Genomic DNA, 21701 nt, shown 5'->3' on the forward strand with positions numbered 1-21701 from the left:
TTAATCAAACTTTATCAGACTTAAGCTTGCACTAAATGTGTGCCCTTTATCTGTGTACTGTGGACAGATTGATTGCACACACTTAGTGCAAGATTAAGTCAGATACGGTTTGATTAAAGATCATTTAAAAGTCTCCAATGAGGATGATTATATCATGTGTAATCTTTTCTTTGACCAGATAGCATGTAAACAAAAGCTTTTAATTGTACCTCAGTACACGTGACCATAATAAATTAAACTAAGTCATTGGGGACTTTTAAAGCGGGGATTGACATTCCTGATTAGTAAGGGCGTCAAAGGTTATGGGGAGAAGGCAAGAGAATGGGGTTGAGGGAGAAAAATAGATCAGCCATGATCGAATGGCAGAGAAGGCTTGATGGGCCGAATTGCTCAATTCTGCTCCCACCCATATGATTTTATGATCCAGTGCTTCTTAGACACTGGGCCTTAAAGTGAGAAAATAAGAACTTGCATATAATTCCTTGGGCCAATATTGAACTTTTCAGAGACTTGGGAGTTCCAAGATGGAGTGTGGCCACTCTGAGCATAGAAACATAGAAAATAGGTGCAGGAGTAGGCCATTCGGCCCTTCGAGCCTGCACCGCCATTCAATATGATCATGGCTGATCATCCAACTCAGTATCCTGTACCTGCCTTCTCTCCATACCCCCTGATCCCTTTAGCCACAAGGGCCACATCTAACTCCCTCTTAAATATAGCCAATGAACTGGCCTCAACTACCTTCTGCGGCAGAGAATTCCAGAGATTCACCACTCTCTGTGTGAAAAAAGTTTTCCTCATCTCGGTCCTAAAAGATTTCCCCCTCATCCTTAAACTGTGACCCCTTGTTCTGGACTTCCCCAACATCGGGAACAATCTTCCTGCATCTAGCCTGTCCAACCCCTTAAGAATTTTGTAAGTTTCTATAAGATCCGCCCTCAATCTTCTAAATTCTAGCGAGTACAAACCGAGTCTATCCAGTCTTTCTTCATATGAAAGTCCTGACATCCCAGGAATCAGTCTGGTGAACCTTCTCTGTACTCCCTCTATGGCAAGAATGTATTTCCACAGATTAGGAGACCAAAACTGTACGCAATACTCCAGGTGTGGTCTCACCAAGACCCTGTACAACTGCAGTAGAACCTCCCTGCTCCTATTCTCAAATCCTTTTGCTATGAATGCTAACATACCATTCGCCTTCTTCACTGCCTGCTGCACCTGCATGCCTACTTTTAATGACTGGTGTACAATGACACCCAGGTCTCGTTGCATCTCCCCCTTTCCTAATCGGCCACCATTCAGATAATAATCTACTTTCCTGTTTTTGCCACCAAAGTGGATAACCTCACATTTATCCACATTATACTGCATCTGCCATGCATTTGCCCACTCACCCAGCCTATCCAAGTCACCTTGCAGCCTCCTAGCATCCTCCTCACAGCTAACACTGCCCCCCAGCATGCTGCTCCCTCCAGAAGAGGATCTATTGTACTCATGTATGGTATGATTGAACTGGATAGCAGGCACTTCATTGTACCTCTCAACATGTGACAAATGTTTAATCTAAAGCAAACTAAATAATTGGACAAAGTGCAGGCAAATAAGATTAGTTCATCTTGGCATCATGTTCGACACAGACAGTGTGGGCCAAAGGGCCAGTTCCTGTGCTGTACTGTTCTATGTTCTTAATAAAAATTAAATGCTGAATGTGAAAAAAACAAACCAAGATGAATTAATGATAATTCTGATTAGGAGTCTGCTTGGTTAATGGGATACTAGACTACGAATGAGGGGTAGAATTCTTAATCTAACCTTCTGACACTGATAAAACATTAGCTATGAGCAGCAAATATCAACACCCCTATTTATCTGAGGAGAAAATTGGGTCTTTTTTTAAAAATGGTGTCAGGGTCAGAATTTTATTTTCCATTCCTGACTTATTGCATCATTAGCAGACAATGGAGTTGGCCCATTACTGTGGTCTGGAGTCACACAGGGTAGGGCATTAGTGAAACAAATGCGTTTAATATCAACAATCGTGATTACCCTGGATTACTTACATTTGCATTTATTGCAAGTTTATCTGATTATTTGAATACAAAATCCCCAAATGCCGAGATGAGATTCTCACATCATGTCCACAGGCTGTCTGCAATAATTTGAACCTTATAATACCACATAACACGTAATGTATACATGCTCGCATTTATATTAAATAACCTACTGCAAGAATTAGTATATATATTCGGGACCGCTAATAAACATGATCTTCCCGAGACAAACCTTCGAAACAAAAGGAACGGCAGATGCTGGAATCTTGTTCACCAAGACCCGCTGAGTTCCTCCAACACTTTGTATTTTGAGACAAACCTTCATAAGACAAGAGCAGCTCCTTCCACTGTTACCAGAACTGAATGGTCCTCCCATAAGATAGGGTGTGGTCTTGATCTCCCAACTTACTTCATTACGGACATTGGACAATTTTTCTATAACTGTAACACTATACTCTGCACTCTGGTACTTTTCTCTTCGCACTACCTGTTGTGTGGGCTTGAAGGTACTGATGGATAGTACGATTTGAATGGATAGCTCACAGACAAAAGGTTGTCACTGTTTCTCAGTACATGTGAAACAACAAACTAATATGCAATTCAACCTCATTCAATAAACCACTGACTGGGCAACAGACCTAGCCCAATGCTGGGATCACAATATCCTCGTGCTATTAGAAAGGAACAAACCACTATGTTAAAACCACAACCACAGATGAGGTAGTAAATGCAAAGTTACAGAAGGCATAAAAAGCTGCAGATGCTTGAATCTTGAAGAAAAGATTCATTCTGAAGAAAGGTTCCAAACTGAAACATCATCTGTCCATTCTCTCCACAGATGCTGTCTGACCCGCTGAGTCCCTCCAATAACCTGTGTTTTAGTCAAGTTATAGATTGACCTATTTCGTACCATTTACTGCCCCAAAGAACATTCATAATAACATTTATTTTCGGGAGAATATATTTATGCAAAAGAATTAACGGCACAGAAACGGGCCACAATTTAACCAAACATATCGATGCTTATATTTATACACCCCAAGACCTCTCACAGTTTTCAATGCATTTTTCTACTCTTTTGCCCTGCTCATTGTACCATAGGGGCGTGCTTAGATTTAACATTAATGAGCCCTTCCACAATTCATGAGGCCAGCTTGAGATGTTCAAATCTCTGGAATGGGGTTTGAACCCAGAAACCTTTTTTCCCTGAAGGATGAAGAACCCATCGCCAACTGAGGCACAACAGATAAATCTTTAAAGAATTCATTGAAGATGGAGTGATGTGCTTACCCAGAATTTCACCAGGAAAAAGGCATTATGGGGTCCTTTTCCATACAGTTCCTTAAGGCCACCTTTTTTCTCTGGGAACTTATCATAGATTTGGCGAATGTCCACAGATTCGAGCAAAGGGTCACTGTAGGAATGGTTGGTCTGTCCAATATGTACAAAGAGGTGCTTGTTATACTGCATAAAAAGATGAAAAGTGCAGCGTTATCATTTCTATAGAAACAAATCCAACTCGCACAATGCCATGCAGTTAGTTCACAGGCATAGGCTAATGATTCCAATAATGGGAGCTCACACTGAGTGCATTCAAAGAATTTTAATTAAAGAAAAAAAAATACTCGGGAAGAACGAGCTTTAACATCGCATCAAAACAACTTAAACATTGGAGCCGGTGCAAAGTGAGACACTTTTCAATCGACGGCACGATGGCTGTGGTAGAGTTGCTGCTTTACCATACCAAAGCCCCGGGCTCGATCCTGATTAGGGGTGTTGTCTGTATAGAGTCTATACAGAGCTCAGCCCCCTCCATGACACACTGGTCAACCTGAGGAGTACCTTCAGCAACAGATGGGTTCCACCAAGATGCAGGACAGAACGCCACAGGAGATCATTCTTTCCTGTGGCTATCAAACTGTACAACTCCTCTCCCTTCTGTCGTGGGGTAGACTGATTCTCCCCTCCCCCCCAATCTTTGCACATCCTCAATCCTTTCCACTCATCACTTTAATTTCATGTTTCATGTATCTTGTGTTTTATGACTGTTGGCAGATTAATTTCCCTCCTGGGATAAATAAAGTTCTATTGTATTGTACGTTCTCCCCATGACAGGCATGGATTCTCACCGGGAACTCCGGTTTCCTCCCACATTACAAAGATGTACAGGTTTGTAGGCTAATTGGCTTGATAAAATAGTAAATTGTCCCAAGTGTGTGTAGGACAGTGTTAATGTACGGGGTTTGCTGGTCGGTGCAGAATCGGCCGAAGGGCCTGTTTCCGCCCTGTATCACTAAACTAAACTAAACTAATCTACAAGGACACTTAATTATATCAGCTTGATGAAGGGTCCCGGCCAGAAATGCCATCTGCCCTTTCCCCTCCCAAGTGCTGCCTGGCCCGCTATGTTCCTCCAATAGTTTATTGTTTTGCTCAGGAAACCAAGACGTCTGTGCAAATAAGGTGGTCATATTCTATTTGGGAGCCTCAGTGAGATTGAACCAAGATGCGTTTATAACTTCTCTCACCCCTCCTTGACCACACGTTGCACTATTTGGCAGGGCTGTTAACTTTTGGGTTATGCACCCAGGATAACATTATACTCAATGAGAATGGAGATGATTGGATGATTTTGCTAACAACAACCTGTTGGCCACAATTACGTGACTGAGATTACTTTTACACATGTAATTTATATGTAGTTGTATTTCACGCACTGCCACTTTCTGTAGAAATTAACTTCCCTTTTTTGGAAGCAGTTATCAACTGTTCTGTTCCTCCAGTTTTCTGAGTAAATTGACTAGTTTTTGGCTTTGAATTTACATTCCTTGCCCATCTCCCAACAATTTTAATGTCTCCATCCAAAGTGTGTTTGACAACTGTCCATTAAAGGTTACATTGCTCTTTAAATTATTTTCCAAGCATAATTAAAGCAATTACTGTTTATTCAGTTATTTACAAAAAAATGTTTCACTATTTCCTGATAGTTTAAGCTTCTGATATTGATGTTGATGAACACTTGCATTGTCAAGGTACAAGACCCAAATAGGATTGGAATAGTTGTCCACTTGATGATCAGTATGGACAATGGTGGGCCGAAGGGCCTGTTTCGTTGCCGTCTGTGCCTAAGCTTATAAATGGCACTGCTTTATTAGAGGCTGGCATTGACTTAATACACCAACGTCAATCCGCCATGGCCCAGTATAAAGGAAAACTGTTACAGACGTGTACGAGAAAGGTGTTACCATAAAACATTGTTCAAGGATGTCCTTGAGAGCAGGGAACTTTCTCACCCCAGGCAACAACCGTGACCCCAGTTCCCTATCAAAGCAACTAATCTTTAATGGCCTTCTGAGTGTAATTTAAACAAAGATTATTTTAATCAATAATATTTGACCTTTCTACTTGACCTCACTTTCAGCATTAAATTGGGAAGCAGCCCAGTTAAATTACTTGGGCAATGCTGTTTGGAAATGAGTGCAGAAGGCTGAGGGTTGATGTTACAGAGGTGCATAAAATCATGAGGTGAATAGATAGGGTGAACGCACAGTCTTTTTCCCCAGGGTAGAGGAATCAAGAACGATAGGGCATTGATTTAAGTTGAGAGGGGAAAGATTTAATAGGAACCCAAGGGGCAACATTTTCACACAGAGGGCGGTGAGTATATAGAATGAGCTGCTAGAGGAAGTAGTTGAGGCAGGTACAATAACAGCATTTAAAAGACATATGGACAGGTACATGGATAGTGAAGGTTTAGAGGGAGATGAGCCGAATGTGGGCAAACGGGACTAGTGTTGACAGGCCATCTCGGTCAGCATGGATGATTAGAGTATGGTAACTCTACCACAGCGGTAGAGTTACTGCCTCACAGCGCCAGAGACCCAGGTTTGGTTCGGACTACTGGTGTTGCCTGGAATTTGTACGTTCTTCCCTGTGAGCGCATGGGTTTTCTTAAGATACTCCAAAGATCTACAGGTTTGTAGGTTAATTGACTTTGGTAAAATTGGAAATTGTTCCTGGTGTGTTAGATAGTGTTAGTGTATAGGCTGGACAGTGCGGACTCAGTGGGTAGAGGGACCTGTTTCCACTCTGTATCTCTAAAGCCCAAATTAAGAATCGTTTACGTTTAAAGTCAACAAAATTGGTTGAATTAGTTCCATTAGATTATCTCTCCATCATTCATTCAACACAGACATAAAAAATGAACACCTCTTCTTCAGAATGCAGTGATAATTGGAAAACAACTAATTGGAATTGGAACTATTGGGTAAATAAACTAAACTGAAATAATTTTTTAAACCATCATGTTTGCCAAAATTGAGAGAATTTTTTCTGGCCTATTGTGGATGTTGATTGTAAGGCTTTATTTACTACAGATGACACAATGGTTTTCTGAATTGTGTGCATTAAAAGAAATGCCTGGGTTGTATCAACACTTGAATGTAACAATGATACAAACCAGGAGGGTGAAATACAAGTGGTCGCATTCTGAGTTCCTCCCACAGTTCACAAACTGACTGAATCAGCTGTGCAAGCCTTACCGAATTTGGGTCTCTCTGCTGTTCCAGGAAGGCCGAGAATTCCACAAGTCTAAGTTTCGATGTGCCAATGGATCGGCCTTGCCATGCAGGAACTGAGGGGGTTGGGGCAGCTGCAGACTCGTAACCTGCACATCGAAAAAGAGAAAATAAAGCTGACTCAATAGCAATCTTATAGCAATGTAGAAAATCACCAGGGGAAATACGATGAATGCAGAGTTTATTTTCCCCAGGTAGAGGAATCAAGAAATGGAGGTTTAAACCATGACATAGGTTTAAGGGGAAAGATTTAATAGGAACCCGAGGGGCAACTTTTTCCACACAGCTGGTGGTAGGTATATTAAATGAGCTGCTAGAAGAGGTAGTTGAGGCAGGTACAACAACATTTAAACATTTGCACAGGAACAGTTTAAAGAGATATGGGCCAAACACAGGTAATGGGATTAACTTGGATGGGTATCTTGGCCATCATGGATGAATTGGGCTGAAGGGCTATTTCCGAGCTGTATGTATCTATTTGGGCAGAACATAAACTGACCACAGGATAAAACCATTTGTCTCTGCACCCACTAACTGGTCGGTGATACATGGCTTAATTATATTAAACTCCAAAGAAACTATGCACATCACACGGATTCAGAAGGTGACAGATAATCACCGCCAGCTCCATGAAGCTGAACAATCAGGTAACACTCAAGCAGTTGAAAGAGCAAATTAACTTTACTTCATCAGCCAAAGGGTTTATTAGAGGAATGTCCCTGCTTGGTTTTTAAGATGCGAGGCATTTTTCTTTGGCAGAGGCGAAGAAATGAAAGAGACAGAAACAGAGCAAGAGGCAGATTGTGAATGGAAAGAAGCAGAGAGACGTGGAGAGAAAGTTAGAGTCAAGCGTCAAGAGTCACACGTGAATGTTGCCCGAGGAGGTGGAAGTAGATATTTTCACACCATTTAGCAGCATCCCGAAAGTATTTAACTGCCATGAATTACTGGCTACGGAACAATAACATTCTTACTGCAGCTTTACAGGCCCATTAACACGATAACACAGAAATAAATATAGAATAATCCGACATATATAAAATTAATAACCGTAATACAAGGTAACCAGACTGTGACAGTGGAAATCTGAAGCCCATTGTGCAACCAAAGACACAGTCCATAGAAAATCATGTGTAGGAAGAAACTGCAGTTGCTGGTTTACATCGAAGACAATAGACAGCAGGTGCAGGAGTAGGCCATTCGGCCCTTCGAGCCAGCACCGCCATTCAATGTGATCATGGCTGATCATCCCCAATCAGTACCCCGTTCCTGCCTTCTCCCCATATCCATTGACTCCGCTATTTTTAAAGACCCCTATCTAGCTCTCTCTTGAAAGCATCCAGAGAATCTGCCTCCACCGCCCTCTGAGGCAGAGAATTCCACAGACTCACCACTCTCTGTGTGAAAAAGTGTTTCCTTGTGCTGCATCCTCCGAAGATGCTGGAGTAACTCAGTGACTTCGGCCTGAAGAAGGGTCTCGGCCCGAAACGTCACCTATTTCTTTTCTCCAGAGACACTGCCCGACCCGCTGAGTTACTCCAGCATTTTGAGTCTCTCTCCGGAGATAATCACAGTTGCTGAGGTTACGGCTGCACAGTATTCAAGAGGTTGGTGGGTTCAGGGAGGTACCTGGTTTTCAGGCTCCCGATGGTAACAGCAAGAGGAGAGCATGGTCAGGATGGTGTGGGAGAAGAGAGTTTAAAAAAAGTGGGAGGGGGGGGGGGGAGAGAGAAAAGGGTATGGGAAGGTGGGACCAAAGAGAGCAGAGAAGAGCAAGTGAAAACAAGCACCTGTATCTTACCTGAAATAGGTGTTGCAACTGCTGGTTGGGCTGCATAAGCCTGCTGGGCAAAGGGCTTCACACTGCAGGAAAAAAACCATCCACGTTACTGAACGCAACAAAGATGACTTGCATATCAACACTACACAATGATTCACCGCACAGCAGGAACATCTAATGAGCAGTTTACAGATAACAATTAACTTGCATGATGCAGAAGATTTTATCCTGAGCTGTGAACTAAACCAGTCTTCCCCTAATCTACCACAAGCAATCTAACAACAATCAAGATCTTTTCACCTCCTGGATTATGGAGCCTGATTTGCAAAGCAATGGCTTTGGGGGGGGGGGGGGGGGGGGGGGGGGGGGGGGGGGGGGGGGGGCAGAGAAAACATGACCTGAAGCATCAACCACGTTACTCCCTCTACGGATGCTGCCTGACCTGCAGTGCCTGACCAGCAGTGCCTGGCCAGTGTTTCTAACACAAACATACATACTTCATGAACTGTCTGAAAAGCATTATCCTAAAGCATGGAGGAAGCAAAAAGATATGGAAGTGTGAAAATGCATATGTCCAGATTCCGGGACAGTTTCTTCCCAGCTGTTATCAGGCAACTGAACCATCCTACCAACAATTAGAGAGCAGCCCTGAGCTACCATCGACCTCATTGGAGACCCTTGGACTATCTTTGATCAGACTTTATTCAACATTATCTTGCACTGAACGTTTTTTCCGTTATTCCCTTCATCATGTTTCTGTACACTGTGGATAGCTCGATTGCAATCATGTATTGTCTATCTGCTGACTGGCTAGTATGCAACAAAAGCATCTTAGTGTATCTTACTGCACGCGACAATAAGCTAAACTCAAGCTCAAATAAATTTTATTTTGGAAAGGATAGACACATGAAGAGGACAGAGATGGATGAGTTTGGGGAAAAGGGTGGCTGAAAGTGATTGGGGCTAGTTGAAATAGTATTCAAAGCGCTAACATGGCCTGAATGGCCTCAATATGCACTACCAGATCCCAAAATTGTAACGTTCTTCAGAAACGCTGGAAATCAGCTAATGCTCAGTGAATATCCCCCCCCCCCCCCATCAAGCTCCATTCATGGTGTTAATTTCACATTTACTGGGATGCACAAGGTTAACATTGCGGCATCCAGAGACACAGAGGCTGCGGATGCTGGGATCAGGAGCTAAAAGCAAATTGCTGGAGGAACTCAGTGGGTCCTGACGTTGTGTGGGAGCTGGCAGTATAGAGTTGGGGGAGGGAGGTATCAGGTAACCAAGTAATTAATATTGTCGGACTTTCAGCGATCTTTCTCCGCCTGTACCACCCAAATCCACGGGCGGCACGGTGGCGCAGCGGTAGAGTTGCTGCCTAACAGAGCAAGAGACCGGGGTTCGATACTAACTATGGGTGCTGTCTGTACGGAGTTTGTACGTTCTCCATGTGACCGGGTCCAGGTGCTCCGGCTTCCTCCCACACTCCAAAGACGTGCCGGTTTGTAGGTTAATAGTCTTCGGTAAAATTGTAAATGGTCCCTATTAAGTGTAGGAGAGTGTTAGTGTGCAGGATTGCTGGTCGGTGTGGACTCGGTGGGCCGAAGGGCCTGTTCCCACATTGTATCTCTAAACTAAACTCTGCCCAATCAGTGACAAGCGCACCATCCCGTCTTTAAATAGTTTTAAACAGGATGCAAAACAGGTCATTGCCTAAAATGTCATCTGTCTATTTCCTTCCATGGATGCAGCCAAGCCTGCTGAGTTCTTCCAGCAATTTGCATTCTGCTCAATATTCCAGCATCTTGCAACTCCATAGCCAACACTTTCTCAAAAGTAATTAGAATTAGGGATGGGCTATAAAGGTTGGCCTGTCAACCATACCCTTACTTCATGAATGAACCCCCCCCCCCCCCCAAGAACGGGAACAATTAAAAAATAGTTAGAATTCATGTGCACAACAATCATGACATTGCTCCAAACTGATGTCGTTACTTACTCTTGTGATGATCCTGGCTGTCCTGTGGGCATTACACTTTGCCAGAACTGGAAAAAACATAAAACCTGTTAGAGCATTGGTCGGGGATAAGCACAGAATACATCCTAAAATGTTTGCAAAGTAAATCCGAGTAAACACATGAACACAGAATAGTCCAGTTATGGTGCCTGTGCTACCTGGCTTCCCTAAAGTGCCAACATGTCCTAGACCATTCATCTTGAAGTTGAGATACAACCAGATATGGGATAGTGGTAGATAAGTTATGGTTTGGTCTATCGTCTAGGCCGCACTATAGCCGCCTTGCCGAAATACAAGAGGCTTGTGGAGAGGCAGAGATTAGTTTAACTTTGCGTGATGTTCAGCACTGACATTGTGGGCCGAAGGTCCTGTTTCTGTGCTGTACTGTTCTATATTTTATACCTTCATTGATAGAGTGGATGTGGATAGGATGTCTAATTCATGCCTCGGCTCGCACAGCTGAAGCTTTCAAGCACCTGATGATAGTTTAGTTTAGAGACACAGCGCGGAAACAGGCCATTCGGCCCACCGTGCCAACCACGGTCATCCATACGCCAGTTCTATTCAACACAATAGGGACAATTTACAGAACACCAGAGTACCCGGAGAAAACCCACACTGTCGCAGGGAGAATGTACAAACTCCGTACGGACAGCACTCGCAGTCAGGATTGAACCTGGGTCCTGGCACTGTCAGGCTGCAACATTGCCAATGGATATTTTTAAGGCAAAGATTGACACATTCTGGATTAGTACGGATGTCAAGGGGTTATGGGGAGAAGGCAGGAGAATGGTGTTGAGAGGGAGAGATAGATCAGCAATTGATTTAATGGTTGAGTGGACTCGATAGTCCAAATGGCCTAATTCTGCTCCCATAACGTATGAATTCTACCGCTGCGCCACCGTGCCGCCCCAATGATGAGCAATACCAACATGGCAGGTTGTAGTTCAAGGCGACGCCGGGAAATGAAGCCACATCACTTACTCCGGGTGCTGCTTGGAAGGAAGGTCGAGGGATTCCTGGCAACCCCAGCTTGTGTTGAATGGTCGTGGCCGACACTATCTGTGCTGAAGACATTGCCGCCATGCTCTGGAGAGCTTTGTCCTTCACTGCTTGATCCTTGAACAGACCAGAACATAATTTCACGCTGTGTTCTGACACCAAGAAACCATCCACACATCTTCCCTCCCCAACCCCCACCTCCAGAAGCTAAGCAACATGCTCCACACCATCACCCCACAGAGAGTATTTCTCAAACGACAAACATTCCCATTAAAATGAAGAAAAATATAACCCAGCCTTGAATACAGTCCATCACACCCATGAACGCAAGTAATGTCTCCAATTCCATTGCTAACCCCAGGTTTATATTGTCCTTTGCTTGTTTTATTCACATAATATTTCAGCTCCTACAGAGGCCGCTCACTCATCACGTCTGTGAGATCTCTCTCCAATTAATTCCCCCCTTCATTTTAACCCCCCCTAATATTCAACCAATTTAGTGTCTCTGTGTCCGTTCCATTTGCAAATTCCTCCTTTTGTTGTTCTTGCCCAGTTCCCTCCTGAAAGTCCCCATTGAATCTTGTTCTGGGGTGGTCCAGATCACACCCACTCCCGGTGAGAAATCATTGCTCCTCGTCTCCCCTCGTATCTCCATGACAATGATGTCCTCTCTGTCTGGCTACCCAGCCTGCTAACCTCCCAATGTACTCAGCACAACCCTAGGTGGAAGAAGCTAGTACGATGGCGATGTTTAAGATGCAATGAGGCAGGCACATGAACGGGCGGAGAATGGAGGATGGGAGGTATGGAGCATGTACAGGCAGATGGATGAGTTAAAATTGCCATCATGGTTGACACAAAACAACGTGGGCTGAAGGGGCCTTTCGTTAATTTTTTATCATTGTTGGCGGATGCTCAGATACCTCTTGTGTATCAAGGAACTGCAGATGCTGGTTTAAACTGAAGATAGACACAATAAACTGGAATAAGGTAGCGAGACACGTAGTCCCACTGAGTTACTACAGATTTTTTACTATCTCAGGTGCTTCTTGCTGTTACTCTCTACACACACGGACCTGTCCATACGGGAAGTCTAAGGTCTGTCCATTCCCTCCACAGATGTTGCCTGATCTGCTGAGTTGCTCCACCTTCCTTACTTATCAGATTCCAGAATCAGCAGTCCTTTGCCCATCTGCCCATTATCCCCACCTTACCTGGAACCATCTATCGCCTTCCCCTCAATCCTGCCTCACCCCTCCTCCTCACCAGCTATCTCCCCCTCTACGATCACAGCCCTCTTGCATGGTCTCAATCCGAAATGTCGACTGCCCCTCTGTCTCCACAGATGCTGCCTGACCTGCTGAGTTCCTCCAGCAATTTGGAAGATTCTGTGATCTGGAATGCGGTGTCTATAAGGGTGGTGGAAAGGGAATAGGGGCAACATTTAAAAGGCAATTGATTATGTAAGTGCTTTAGTGGGCAAAAGAAAATTAAATTAATTGAACCATTCCTTCAAAGAGTTAGCTCGGACACAATAAGCTAAATGGCCCTCCCCCCCCACCTGACTCTCAGTCTGACGAAGGATTTCGACCTGAAACGTCACCTATTCCTTTTCTCCAGAGATGCTGCCTGACCCCCAGAGTTACTGCAGCATTTTGTGTCCTACTCAAGCTAAATGACCAATTGTGCTGCAAGATTCAATTTGATGATTCAGCTTTAAGATATTTTGCAAAGCTAAACTAAAAAATAGTTTTCACAAATATAAACTCCACTGAAGTGAAAGTGAAAATATCAAGTGTATGTCACAACATGAGATAAAAACATGGGCAGTCGTTTAAAACCATGCAGCCAAAGCAATCAAACACATTGTGTCGCAGTTAGTGCATTTTAACCCCATAATGAACCACTGCAATTTAGATCTGGTAGCAAGCATACAAAACGTTTGTTGAGAAGTAAAATGTTTATTCCACTCAACTGATTGCTCCATTGGTCATAGATAGAGTCATAGATTGATACAGCGTGGAAACAGGCCCTTTGGCCCAACTTGCCCACACCAGCCAACATGTTGCAGCTACGCTAGTCCCACTTGCCTGCGTTTGGTCCATATTCCTCCAAATCTGTCTTATCCCTGGTGTAGTGCAGTGGGTCCACATTCAAATGGACGTTCTTCTATCCGTTAATCTACTTGAACTGACCCTGTGATTATGGGGATGTCACAGTTGTACCAAACTCCAGCTTATCTAAAACTCTATCGCAAACAACATTGGACCATTCACCAGGTGTGTCGTGTTCGCATGCCTACACATTTGAAATTCTCATCCTCATTTGTAGAACCTTTCATGTTCTCCACCCTCTAATGTTTTGCAGGCTTTTCTGCTCTTTCAACGGTGGCCTCTTGCACCTCAGTTAAACGCCCCATGGCTGGACGGCATCCCTTCAGCTGCCCAAGTCCCAAGGTCTGGAATTCCCTCCCTACGCATGCTCTCCGCTTCTCTCTCCTTTTTTAGGGTCGCTGCAAAACTCTCAACTTTTGGCCACCAGGTATCACATAATTCCTATCATTCCTGTCCACATCTCAAAAGGTTCACTGCACAGCAAAAGCTCTCGTTAACGCCTTTCCACTCTTTCCGTCTCCGTTGGAGTCATTCAACCCAGAAACAGGCCATTCGATCCATCCTGTCCATGCCGACAAAAGATGTCCCATCTCAGAAAATCCCATGTGTCCACGTTTGGCCCATATATCCCTGAACCGTTCCTGTCCACGTACCTGTCCTAATTACTACACCATCCACATAAATTAGCCCATTACTCAAAAGTTAATGTGGCATTGTAAAAGCCAGAAGGCTTTGATAACCCGAGAAGCAGCTGGGCGGGAGAAGCAATAGTGAGGGAGTGCCCAGGCTGATTATTGATTAACCCGTTTATCTGATTAACTGGAAATTCAGCAGGTGCTGGATGTTTAAGCGATTACTGCAGCTTGTTGCGTGAGGCGTGTGCACTTCTCAATTTCCCAGTTAAAATCTAGCCACAAAGGTTAACTACACCCTGCCCGCAGGCTTACACTGGGAAACGCATCACCTGCCACTGACAAGCCAACGCCCAAACTACATCTTAAAAATATGAAGAAGGGTCGCATCTGTCCATTCCCTCCACAGATGCTGCCTGACTAAGTTCCTCCAACAGTTTGTGTTTTGCTAAAGATTCCAGCATTTGCATTCTCTGGCATCTCAAGCCATACAAATATTTAAATGGTGTATGTATGAATTATAAGGCCGAAAGACCCAAACCTGGAAAGTCTCCAACCCAAAACATTAACTGTTTCTCTTCCCACAGATGCTGCCCAACCTGCTGAGTGTCTCCAGCTTGGATTTTGTTATGTTACAATCCACATTATGGTCAACCGAAGACTAGAGACTCTAACCTTCTGGAACAACAGGGAGGCTACTCAAACCTTTAAGTCTCTCTCACCACTCAATTACATCACAGAGGTTCTGTATCTCCAGTTAGCAAAAGGGATTCCTAAATCAGTTATACCATCGATAAGTTATCAATCCTTCTGTGTAATTTTTCAAATGAACCCCAAGAGATGTCACAAACTTTGGAGAGGTGGGGGGGGGGGGTTTCAACAATGTTTTGCAAGAAGTTCTTCCTAACAGGATATCCTGAATAACGTTTAGCCTTTATAGATTTAGAGAAACAGGCCAACCAGTGATCACCTCGTACCCTAACACCATCCTACACACTGGGGACAATTTACAATTCTACCAAAGCTAATTAAGCTACTAAACCTGCACGTCTTTGGAGTGTGGGAGAAAACCGGAGCACCCGGACGAAACCCAGTCAGTCACAGGGAGAACGTACAAACTCTGTACAGACAGCACCTGTAGTCAGGATCAAACACGGGTCTCTGGCACTGTAATGCAGAAACTCTACCAATGGGCCACTGTACCGCCCCACACCAGGGAATGGCCCAGCAGCACTCATTTTACAGCAACAATCTCCACCTCACTGCTTTCCCCCAACCTGATCTGGAACTCAAAGGGAATGTTTCCATATTGACATCATCTTAAATCAAATATGAGGAAATATTGTTGAATGTTTTAAAGCTTGGAGGGTCTAAATGTACAACTTTCACCAGCTCCCTGCATTCAGGCGAATGCTCATTATGGGGTTGCAGTAAGCTTGGGTTGGGTATCAGGCGGAGGGGCAGCAGGTGAGCAGGGGTGGCATGCGGGTTGGCGTGGGAGGGGTTAGCCATTCCACAGAGAAGTTGTCTCAGAGAGACACAGAGCAGCAAATCCCTCCCTGGTGTACATGCCTCCAACATCACATACACCCTGCCGGTGACAAGCAGCCACTCGATACATGCCCACCCCACTACACAGAAGCAACAAAAATAAACAAGGAGAGCCAATCTTTTAAAAATACTCACCATGTTTGTTACCTGTTTACAACAACAAATAGTTTGTTAAATTATTTTTTGGATGGCAGAACAAAAAAGAAACCCAAATTACACAAGTTAAAATAAACATTACAGTAATCAATGCAAAATGGCAAAACCGTTCTGGATTTTTCCCCCTCCCTTATTCAGGCAATTTACTGACATTAATTGTTGGTTACCCCTTCATTTGGGAATGACACAAATAGAAATCTGCTCACTACTATCCGGCATCCTCACTTGTAAATGTCCAATTCAATCACCACATCCGCGGAACAAAACACCAAAATTGTTCCTCCTTGGTTATAAAAGCTTTGTTCAGCTGCTTTGACTGTTTGATCAACATCGTTACAAATTGCTCTTGGCACTGAAACGTAATAATCGTTGCTCTCCCCTGCTCTGCCCTCCCTCCCTACCCAAAACACTGAGAGAACTGCCATCCATCCATAAAGCCTGTAAAGGCTCCAACTTTAACACCCTGTGCCTTAAAAATTAGAGTGGGAAAAAAAGGTCTCTGCTAACAGGACTCGGAGGATAAAATTAATCACCCAATGTGAGGAGCAGACAGGGTGGCGGTTTTACCGAGCATGACCCTTTTTTGTTGAAAAGTCATTCTGATTTGATTAAAGACTATTTTGCTCCATTATGGCAGAATCATCTTGCAACAGAGGCAGTGGCTGTTTGACCCATTGTTTCTTTGTCGTTTCCCTGAAAGACTCTGAAGTCATGAGGGGCATGGATAAAGGGAACGCTCACAGTCTTCCCCCCCCCCCCCCCCCCCCCCCGATTGAAGAGGATTCTAAAACTAGAAGGCATAGAGCTACGGTGAGAGGGGATAAAAGTACAGGTGTCAGGAGTAATGGGGAGAAGGCAGGAGAATGGGGTTGAGAGGGAAAGATAAATCAGCCATGATTGAATGGCTGAGTAAATTTGATGAGTCGAATGGTCTAATTGGCAACAGTGGCAAATTGTTCACTGAGATGGTAGTTCGTATCTGGAATGAGCTGCCAGAGTAAGCTACAGAAACAGATATAATTATGACTTTCAAAAGACATTTGGACAGATACTAATAAGAAGGGTCAGAGGAGTATGGGGCAAATGCGGGCAAATGGGACTTAACCCAGAATACCAACTTGGTCAGCATGGACAAGTTGGGCCAAAGGGCCTGTTTCCATCCTGTACATCTCCATGGCTCATATGTGCCCCATGCTTTCCCTAAAGTCCAGCAACTTTTCTAGTGTTTATCCAACTTGTCCTCTGAAACTTTTTGCAGTGATGTGTTCTAGATTTCAAAAACTGGATGTTTTAAAAAAATTCTCCCCTTTGTTTTTTTCCCAATTATCCTAAATCTACATCTTCTGGTTCCAGGGCCCTTTTACCAGCAGAAACAGTTTTTTTTGCTGGCGTGAATTTATGCGTGTTTTTTATGTCAGGTGAATAATTTGCTTTCCCCCAGGGTCAGGATTCAAGAACTAGACGGTAGAGAGTGAGAGGGGAAAGATTTAATAGGAACCTAAGGGGCATCTTTTTCACACCTAGGGCAGCATTTATTGTAACGAACTGCCAGAGGATTTGGTTGAGGCAGGTACTACAACATTTATAAGACATCTGGGCAGATACATGAATAGGGAAGGTTTAGAAGGATGTGGGTAAATGGGACTAGTTTCGATGGGTATCTTGGTCAGCGTGACAGGGTGGGCCAAAAGCCACAATTTTGTGCTGCTTGACTCTTTGTAAGTGCGAACAAACGTTTTATAATCTCCACAGCTCTTCCCAACAAGTTAAAAGGGAATTTTCATTTCATCTGCACAAGAGCAGGTTTTTACTCTAAAAGACCATCTTTCTGCACCTCCTATGGACAGCACTCCACAATGAGAGACCACAGCTTATGTTTAAAGGTGATACAAGGAACAGCACAAGTTGATTTACAAAAAAAAAGTACTGGAGTAACTCGCAGCTTTAGGCAGCATCTCTGGAGGAAGTGGATGGATACATGACATTTTGGATGGGGTCCCTTCTTCAGACGAAGGGTCCTTTGTGTCGAGTCATGTGTAAAGCCTGTGTTCACCTCAACAAGTGAATATGTAATATTTAAATACTCTGCCTCTGCTTAGTATAACTCACCGCCAATAGGATCGTACAGTTTATTTGCTCTTTATTATGGTTGTTGGAAGGAATCGCATTTCCTTGAAATTCCACTGCAAAATGTACCCCCTTCATTTACACCCAGTTCCCTTCAGAATCTGCGCCCTTCACCTCCTGACAGCACCTCACTGCACACGAGAACATATCATAACCTTCCTTATCTATTTGCATTAAATCTTTATCCTCAATTGACCAAATCTTCAGCCACTGCGAACAGTTCCTCCTCGTTGACTTCATCAAGCCTCTTCAACACCTTTTTCTGATCAAAGGCCAACAGTCCCAAATCTGCCCGGCAACCAAACCCTCTGAAACCATTCCACTCTCCTCTGTCACTTTGATTCCAATAGATGTTTTCCCCCTTGAATTTATCACATAATGGGACTGAAGGCAAATTAAATATCTCTTGCATTTCACTTCATGACTGATTTAACCATCACTGTACAATTTATCAGAAACTGTAAATATTTGAGGATTGTTCCTGAAATAGTTAGGGGGGAGAAGTAGGAACAAATCTTTTGAAAGTCCAATTCATGCGCTTTCTGTTCATTGATAACAGATTTCAAAGCTCTTAGGAAATATAAAATCCAGGACAATTAAGAATTAACTTGACACACAATTTAAAAAAAAATCACAGATTTGAATTTACTAGAAAATAATTTCAATTCAATAAAACAAAACATTCATGAATGAGATGAACTTTGCAATCTTCTTTTTTCTTTGAATGTAATACATGTAAATCTTATACTATGAAGCTCTTACACAAACGCTGTTCCTTGTAGACGCTCAGTTGGATTAGGAATAACCAATCTCAAAGGAATGAACATTTTTTTCCTCTCTCTGCCTCTAGGCCTGCCTTATAATTTGCTTTTCATGAGAGAGAAAGCAGTTAGTGTAAAAAAGCTCTCTGTGTCAGCCAAGCATCAGCCAGTACCGATGAAAGAGCATGCAGACATAGCCAGGCACTGCCTAACGAGCATCCATTAATCCTGTTCATTGTGCAATGAAACTCCGCCAATCCCTCCATCTAAAAGGAGTTTTCCTCTGGCGTATGAATTATTAAAAAAAAACATTTTGTTTTTACACAAATAATGCCAAGCTGGAACAATTTGGCATCATTCTCGGTGTGGGTAAGAGTTGGGTGGCATCTGAAAACCAGAAAAACACCAGCCGAAATGCAAGCAGACGAGAAACCAATGCAGAGGAAGTGGTTGTAAGTTTACCTCAGAATTTTGATCAGTGTAAGAAACTCAGGGTTTTAGCTGTGGGTCAGTTTGTGTGTCTGAAAAAGTACAATTCTGAATGGGGGGGGGGGGGGCAAAGAGGTGAAAATTCTGAGATTTAAAGTGCATCATCAGAAGAGGAAAAAAATCAAGTCCACCAAACTGACTTCCGGGGAGATCACAAGGAGCGAGAGGCTGATGACACTGTTTAACTGGAGCGAGAACAGACAGAGTTGGCAAGAGTCATTCGGTAGGTTTCTCCTCAGCACTAAATCCATTTGGACCGCTGCCTCCCTCAACGCTTTGTCATCTAACCCGTCAAGAGGAATAAATAATGAAAGTGCAGTCGTCCTGGCAACTAGGTGAAAAGACAAGCAGCAAAATATCGTTCGATAGAACTATGACAAAGCCTGGCTGTGCTAACACCTGGGTTATTCATTAAGGATCCTCTGCACATTTCCCTTTTGATTTTGAAACTAAATATTTTCATTAGATCATAAGTGATAGGAGCAGAATTAGGCCATTCGGCCCATCGAGTCTACTCCGCCATTCAATCACGGCAGATCTATCTCTCCCTGCTAATCCCATTCACCTGCCTTCACCCCGTAACCTGTACCTATTTTGTTCTACTTTTTAAAAAATAAACTCACTTTGGGACTCTACCGCTGTTACGTTTTTATTTGCCACTCAAGTTCAACTCCGAGCTGTAGTTAGTCATTCCAAGACATCTGTCTCTGATGTGTGTCTCTGATGTTAATTCCCAACCTCAACCTTTACATAGTTTGTGGAATCTGACACGTCGCGAGCCCATCTTGGTGAAGGGTCTCGACCCGAAACATCAGCCATTCCTTCTCTCCAGAGATGCCGCCTGTCCCGCTGATTTACTCCAGCATTTTGTGTCTATCTTTCATATACAATTGCTTCAAGTACACTAGTGTTGTGCCACAGTCAACAATAACTCATATTGTTTCCCAACACTTCAATGGTCTTGCTTTGTTGCCGCAATGTATATTTTGCTACGTAGTGACATATTTTGAATAAGGTCGTTCTTAGGCTTCTAACTCCTAGTGCACGAAGACACAGAATGCAGATGCTGGAATCCTGAGCAGAAAACAGAATGCTGGAGGATCTCAGTGGGTCAGCCAGCATCTGTGGAGAGAATGGACAGGCAATGTTTCAGGCCAGGACTCTTTTTCAAACTGGAGATGAAAGGTCCCGACCCAAAACATCATCTGTCCGATTTCCCTCCACAGATGCTGCCTGACCCATCCTCCAGCACTCTTGTTTTATGATCCCAATCCATCATGGTTAGCCAGTGGAACTCTGTCTGACGCTGAATGCAATTTAATGCCATAGCTGAGTGTGGAGTACTGTCTGACAAGGAGGACTGGTGCAAAATACTGCCCTCACCCTCGACAAGAAAAACAACACAAATCCCTCTCCCCAACATCAGTCCTTACTCTCTTTAGCCAAAGGTGAGCTCCACAAGACTGGTGCATTGCTAATATTAAACCTTTATTTCAGAAGGGCAGCAGGAATAAGCCAGGGAACTACAGTCTAGTGAGCCTTACCTCAGTGGTGGGAAAGATATTGGAAGGGAATCTGAGAGGTAAGATTTATTTGCATTTGGAAAGGCAGAACTGATTAGAGATAGTCAACATGGTTGTGTGTGTGTGGGAGATCATATCCACAATGACAGGGAGGACAGGAGAGGGTAGGGTGGTAGACCATGTCAAGATGAACTTTAGTAAGGCCTTCGACAAGGTACTGCATAGTAGGTTGTTCCGTGGAGTTAAGACACAACGGATCCAGGTTGCGTGAGCAAATTGTATGAAAAATTGACCTGGTTGTAGGAATGTTTTTCTTTCGGATTGGAGGTCTGTGATTTGGAAGAGAATGTAAGCTGCATAATTAGCAAATCTACAGATGACACCAAAGTTGGTGGTGCGGTGGACAGTGAAGGTCTGTCTGAGTTTACAAAAAAACAAAAAGAAAGTGCTGGAGAAACTTGGTGGGTCAGGCAGCATATGTGGAGGGAATGGACATGGGACCCTTCTTTAGACTCGTGGACTAGAGGGGGGATAGCGGGTAGAAAGAGGTGAAGGGAAGTGTCGTCAAGTGATAGGTGGAACCAGATGAGATGGGGTTGATGGGTGGATGTCTGATGGGGGAGAGAAAGGTGGAGGGAAAAGAAAGTGAGGAGTTTTCATACAAGAGTAGTTGGTATCTGGAATGAGTTGCCAGAGGAAGTGGTGGAATCAGGAACTGTAAAAACATTTGAGAGGCTTCTGAACAGGTACTTGAATGAGCATGGCATAAAGGGATATAGAATTAATGCAGGCAAGTGGGGTTGGTGAAGATAGGCATGATAACCGGTGAGTCACGGTGAGCCCAAGGGCCTGTTTATATGCTGTACCATTCTGTAACTCCCTCTTGCCCACTATGGTGTATCTGCCCTGGCAGTT

At 43.7% G+C, this 21701-nt stretch overlaps 1 protein-coding gene and 1 long non-coding RNA gene across 11 annotated transcripts in view; one reads left to right on the forward strand and one right to left on the reverse strand.

The window, feature by feature from the left end:
* tead1 (TEA domain transcription factor 1) overlaps window positions 1-21701 on the reverse strand; it is a 174269-nt gene that overhangs the window by 17317 nt on the left and 135251 nt on the right. For 4 of the 10 annotated variants that reach the window (XM_033038850.1, XM_033038846.1, XM_033038849.1 and 1 more), the window contains 6 exons: window positions 15866-15877; window positions 11416-11550; window positions 10414-10460; window positions 8430-8491; window positions 6593-6717; window positions 3342-3515 (listed from right to left, as the gene is read on the reverse strand). In XM_033038850.1, the coding sequence (XP_032894741.1) occupies window positions 3342-3515; window positions 6593-6717; window positions 8430-8491; window positions 10414-10460; window positions 11416-11550; window positions 15866-15877 (555 nt within the window). The remainder of the gene's footprint in view (window positions 1-3341; window positions 3516-6592; window positions 6718-8429; window positions 8492-10413; window positions 10461-11415; window positions 11551-15865; window positions 15878-21701) is intronic. The other 6 variants (XM_033038855.1, XM_033038853.1, XM_033038854.1 and 3 more) reach the window with 2 other exon arrangements.
* LOC116984614 lies at window positions 5615-21578 on the forward strand. Its single transcript, XR_004415082.1, has 3 exons — window positions 5615-5650; window positions 12850-12853; window positions 21429-21578. It is a non-coding gene; the product is annotated as an uncharacterized LOC116984614 (long non-coding RNA).

Source organism: Amblyraja radiata, chromosome 20 (genome assembly GCF_010909765.2).
Source record: "Amblyraja radiata isolate CabotCenter1 chromosome 20, sAmbRad1.1.pri, whole genome shotgun sequence".
In the NCBI taxonomy this organism is placed as follows: domain Eukaryota; kingdom Metazoa; phylum Chordata; class Chondrichthyes; order Rajiformes; family Rajidae; genus Amblyraja; species Amblyraja radiata.